At 34.8% G+C, this 6,000-nt stretch overlaps 1 protein-coding gene across 1 annotated transcript in view; it reads right to left on the minus strand.

Moving 5' to 3' along the window:
* Positions 1-6,000, minus strand: part of LOC134851796 (testis-specific gene 10 protein-like) — a 58,303-nt gene that overhangs the window by 21,880 nt on the left and 30,423 nt on the right. Inside the window, exons 4-6 of the mRNA XM_063868028.1 lie at positions 5,783-5,968; positions 3,602-3,742; positions 3,051-3,127 (exon numbers count right to left, since the gene is read on the minus strand). Of these exons, the coding sequence (XP_063724098.1) occupies positions 3,051-3,127; positions 3,602-3,742; positions 5,783-5,968 (404 nt within the window). The remainder of the gene's footprint in view (positions 1-3,050; positions 3,128-3,601; positions 3,743-5,782; positions 5,969-6,000) is intronic.

Below are 6,000 nucleotides of genomic sequence, written 5' to 3' on the forward strand. Positions count from 1 at the left end.
GTCGAAAATCTGCCCCCTTGAAAAAAAATTATCTCTTAAAGTAGAAAAATCAAATAAGAAACTGATAGTGGGCGAGCATTATTCTATCCCACCTTTATAGGTCGGTTAGAATTAGCCCATTGATGATCAAATCAGTACTCGTCTTATTCACAAGGCTTCAATTACACCCCAATTTTCTTATCGCAGTTCCGTGAAAGCTTATCCCAAAAAATTCGTGTCTTCCATTTTGGGTCTTGTTTCATTTTTCTTCCTCATTACTTGGTAAATTGATCCCAACTTCATTGAGATACGCTAATCTTATAACTTACGCCCAACTTTGTCCACGCTTAGTTAAATTTGTAGGCCTCGATTTTTAATACCATTTTAACAATACGCTTACACTAAAAAACGTTACCAAAAGTAACAAAAATTGGTTGAAACGAACCCTTCCAACCCACGCATTCCCCCTTTGATAGTATTTTACCTCATCCACTTTTCGCATGCGGTGCCAAAACTTCTGCCAAAAATCGACACTACTTTCTATACTTTTTTTGGAAAAACCAATATTATGTATGCTTATTGTTAGAAATTTTTTTTTCTAAAGTGCCCATCATTTGAAAAAATTAAATTATTTGGTACTTTGCATCAATGATTATTCGTGTTCTTTTGTGAATAATTTGAGGCTATTTTGAGGCCATCAATCCGGATTTTACCGAAATGTAGAGTGAATTAGCATGAAATTAGAGTTCCGCTTATTTAAATATTTCGCTGGTAATAAAGTGCTTTATAGCGTCAATTACAGATTCCTTTTCAAGGTTCCATTTTTAAGCTGTAAATGTTAATAAAAAATACCACAACCTTTTTATTTTTTGAGTTAGTTGTCTAATCTAAGCAAGCACCTGGTTTTGACATCGGAAAGATTGATACTTTGATCAAAGGACAATAAAGAAGATTCCCCGGACAGCTAAGAATCATTAAAATAGGCATCCATGAGAAACATATAATGAAAAATCATAAAAAATTCAAAGAAAAATTGCAGGATTGAATATTATCTCGCCTGAATAAATTAATCCGAAGTTTATTACCAGTTTTTTTCTACGAAAATGAGGAAATTGATCCTTGTTTTGTGAGTGCTGCAGAATAGACTTTCAAATAATTTTTCAAAAAAAAATATTTTGATATAAACTTTAAGTTGTTTATCTCGCCGAAAATCACGTATGATGACTGACAGATGGCTGATTTTACAAAATCATTCCTTTTGCGTAAAGAAAGCAACTGTAAACTGCCAATCTTGTATTGTTAAAAAAAGTTTCCACTCCTGAAAAGCACCAAGTCAACACAATGTAAAAAGACTGCTCGTATCGGGGCGATGCCTTGAGTATCTTGACTGCCCTTAAAAGAAAGGTTTGAAAAAATGATATAGATTTGAATGTTTCCAGTTTACATTTTATAAATTTATTCTCTTACGCGCTACGTATTTTATATATGTTATTTTTATATATTTAATTATTTATATAGATTTCATATGTTTTTTTTGCGTGTAGTAACATTTATAATGAGATTCAACTGCTTACTTATTTTCTTCAAAATGGAATGATTTAATTTGCCACTTAAAATTTGATGGGACGAAATATACTGCGCATTACTTATTTCATTTTGAATTATTGTTGTCAAAGTAGTCCTAAACTCTTACCCTCATTTTAATGAAATTGTATTATGCAAAGACGTATTTTTCATTTTCAAAAAATTTCGTTTTCATTTTTCAGGCTGAATAAAAAATTTCTATTTGAGAAATCTAAATTTTTCCGGAGAAATAAAACCAGCCCGTAGTCTTATAATCTACCCTTGACTTTCAAAGTCGGAACAAAAAAAAATGCACCTTGTAACTTATTGCTCCTTTTTTTTTACTGTTTAATGTATCTATAATTTGAAAAAACTGCTCGTCTACATGCGAAGCTCTGAATGTTTTGGCTGTAGTTTATCAGTTATTGAATATTTTTTTGATCTAAAACAAAAAGATCAAATTTAAAAAAAATTGGAACGTCAAAAAAAATTCAACTGCTTTCATGCAAATTGCATTGATTTTTATGCGCCAGCTTAAGTAGTCACTGACGCGTTAAAAGCACAAAATATACCGCAAGTTTATTATTTTAAGCTGGCCAATTTGGCATTTTCGAAAGCCTCATAACTTCATTAATCTGTTTTAAAAAACACCCGAGATCAAATACTCTGTCATTTTCTTGGAAAATTGAAACAAAAACTACATTATAGCCGGGAACACCTATGATTTTTTACAATAAAGATAAACAAGACTGCTCGTATCAGGGGGAAGCCTTGATTGTTCGGACAGCCTTTTAAGGTCTATTGAGATTGTTTTAAGGTCTATAGAGTTAAGGTCGAAATAACATCATGAAAAAATTAAATTGTAATAAAAATAAAAAGAAATTTCTTTTTAATTTGAGATTTATTTTGTAAAAATCATCCCCCAATAGGCCATATAAAGTACAAAGTGATAAATTTTGCTCGTAGTAACATATCAATTATAGCAAATAATCTTCCTTCAACCAATTTGGAACGACTTCTAAGGCTGGTTAAATCTCCGCTTACGCGTTAATAGCGCGAAATATATCGCGCGTTAATTGTTCCAAATTGGCCAAAATGGCAATCTTTAAACACCCATAACTTTACGAAAAATGGTCACAGGTGAAATATCTTTTCAAATTTAAGCTCAGGACAACAATAGCTTTTGAATGATATAAAAAAACTCCCGTCAAAAATGGCTAGTTAAAAAGTCGAAATTTGTCTGAAGAAAAAAAAACCACCCCGAGCACAAATATTCCGTTACTTTCGTTACGAAAGTCGGAAGGAAAAGTTAGTTTGCTAAGTAGCACATGATGTTGTAAACAGTCGAAAATGTTTTTACGCATTGATAACTCACTCGACCTGCTCAACTTGATAACCAACCGCTTTCCTTGAAACTATTATTGAAACAATGATTTTACCTTTTGCTTGGCATCAATAACTGAAGTGCATTTATAAAAATCTGATCTAAAGAGTAGTTACATTCTAACCTGAGCTGATTGACTTGGTACTGGTAGTCTTCGATATCTGCGTCAGCCACTTTCATTTTCTCAGCCCAAGAAGACACCTAAAATTAAAAGCAATCAAGGCAAACTTTTGTAGCCGCAACGTAGCTCAGACTCTTTTTTACACAAAAGAACCAAAAATGATCCCGAGCGCTTAAAGTTACGGTCTGCAAAATGGATGATCATGTATACCCTAATTTCATATCTTAACGGAGTATACCTTAAGCAATCCCTAATAGACCAAAATTAAATACAAAAGATTGCCTTTGGCAGTTTTTGGATTAGTTTGAGCAGTTGGAAGATTTTGCGAAGAGTGAGTTTTGAGCAGTTGAAAGTAGTTTAGAAGCAGCGTATTCTTGCCATAATTGCCCACAGTTAGAGCCAGTGCTGCAAAGTTGCCAAAACAAGACTATTTTGTCGAGGTCAAATTAACGGACCAAAAACAGCCAAGAATCACTAAAACTATAATTTAAACTCCACATAAATCAATCGGATGGAAGACACATACACCGGAAATTATGACGTTATTTGTTCACCTGATGTTCCAAGTCGTGTATGTGACTCCTGCTCTCGGCTACTCGCTGGAGGAGGTCGTCCCTCTCCTGTGAAACCGGGTCCAGTTCGTGTCTGAGATCTTCAATACCCTGCTCCAGATAAGCCTTGTCAGTTAGATGCGCCTGAAACAAATGAAAATCAAAGCGGCTCTTTTATTTCTTTGGCTCTTTGATCTCTTTGGCTAGAGGGGGGACGAAAGGCTAAAAGGAGGGGGAACACCTCTTCGGATGTATTCAAATTATCTCCCCTTTATTTCTTCATCGCCCCCTCATGATACCACTTAAAGATTATCCACCCCTACTCCTAGAAAGATATAATTCAACGCTTAAGGGTTTGCAATTTATTGTTACTAAAAATGCATCCCTCCCTTTTTGGAATAATTGAGTGGGGGAGGGGAGGTAGGGGAAGATAGCGAATTGAATTGAAACTCCAATTTAATTTCATTGGCCTCGCATTTGTTATATATTTGTTTTTATCGCGCACGATGACATTTATTTACGGTGATATCAAACCAGGTGGTGTCGATTTCAGCATGATTTTTTCATAGAAAAACTCTCTTTTCGATAAAGCCCAGACAAGATTTTACGCAGGGATAAACTTGTTCTAGCTATTTTTTCTATGTTAGTCACCCGCCTACAGTTCTTCAACTGGTTAGGGTCTATTGATTTTCTTAATTTGTTCAGCCTCGAAATGTAACAAGAAGTGTGATCTTATCGTGTTTCAAATCATATTTCTCCTTGTTCTTTTTATAGTGACGAAGACTAACGAAGGAAACATTTACATTTTCGCTTTCCGGAAAATTTATGTATTTTTAGGTTGACTGGTTCTGATTTCTTGCTGGTGAACTTAAATACTTATAACTTACGCCCACATTGTCTGCTCAGCTAGCCATATTTAAGTTTTAATTGCTTTCTAAGAAACTTAATGAGGTTTTTGGTCTTTGTGATAATTATATCGTCAGTTATTCCTCTCAATTACTTTATTGAGAATGGAAACAAGATAATAGAAACAAGACCATTCTTAGAAACTGATGAGCACCAAAGGCATGAAAAGAATCTTAAAAAACAAGTTTCAACTTACTGAGGTCGAAAAAAGTGCTGAACCGAATTCTCAGTCAAAACAAAAAGGGTGCATTGGTGATTTGAATTAGAATTTTGTAAGTTTTCTTTGCAGTTCAAAAGTTAAGTGATTGTAAGTTTTTCACTTTGAGGGTTACAAACGTTTTTTTGGAAAACTTTCATGACAGCATTTTTGCTTTTTAGAGACTTTCTTCTATCATGTAAAGTGAATACTCCTCAATATTCAATATTTAATCTGTGTTTGAGAGCTCATAATAGTTTCTTTGTGACATTTATGAATATTTTAGCGGATCTTGTTAACTATTCCCCCCCCCTCTATTACTATAAGGGGGGGGGGGCAAAGGGGGGGGGAGATACTAAACCGGGAACAAAATTCGTACATGCTTAACTGTTCAATTCTTTCTTTATGGGGGATATTCGTTACAAGGTACCATAGGGGGGGGGGGATAGTTAACAAGATCCATTTTTGCTTTCCAGGCCATGTTTGTCATAGAGCGGACAAACATTTTCAATGACCAGAGTTAAGCAGAGTTGTTAATAACTAAAACATGAAAGTAAATTGTAGGTTCAGGATGGGATCCAGGATTTTGCAGAGAGAGCAGAATTTTTAAACAAAATTCTGGAAACTTCTAATTTTTTTTTTAATTTAAAAATCTGGAAACTTCTAAATTTTAATTTAAATGAGTCGGCCGGCCAAAAATGTTATCAAGAATACAAAAGAGAGATTTTTGGCTGGAAGTGTGCAAACTCCTGAAGGGTAATGGGGGATTTTCAAGGGCTCATTGCTTATAAATCTTGATAGCCATTTTGTTTTTTTTTCCTCAGCTTGGTGACCCTTTGGTTGGCAAATGGGAAAGAAAAACCAAAGAGAATGGCTAAAGAAGGGGTGGGGTGCAAAGCATTAGCAACCATTTTCTGTTTTTCATTGGCAACCATTGGCAGCCATTTTCTGTTTTTGAACATAATTGGAGTACCCCTTGGTGAGTAATTGAGGTAGATATACCTCAATACTTAGTATACTTCAGTTCTAATAATTATAATAGTTATAACCAATTATTGATTATAATAAGTTATAATAATTACATTTGCAGCCACTTTTAGTTTTTCCCTCAGGGTGTCCCGCTCGTTGTTGGCTCTCCTCAAGTCATTGATGGCCTCATCTCTCTCTGCCTCCACCCTCCGCAGAATGGACTGGGCAGCCACTGTCTGTCTGCTGTTCTTACTACCCTTGGCCAACTCCCCACGCAGTCGCAACAACTCCTCGTTAGCCTGAAACAGAGTTACAAAAACAATTAAACATC

Source organism: Symsagittifera roscoffensis, chromosome 7 (assembly GCF_963678635.1).
Source record: "Symsagittifera roscoffensis chromosome 7, txSymRosc1.1, whole genome shotgun sequence".
Taxonomy (NCBI): domain Eukaryota; kingdom Metazoa; phylum Xenacoelomorpha; order Acoela; family Convolutidae; genus Symsagittifera; species Symsagittifera roscoffensis.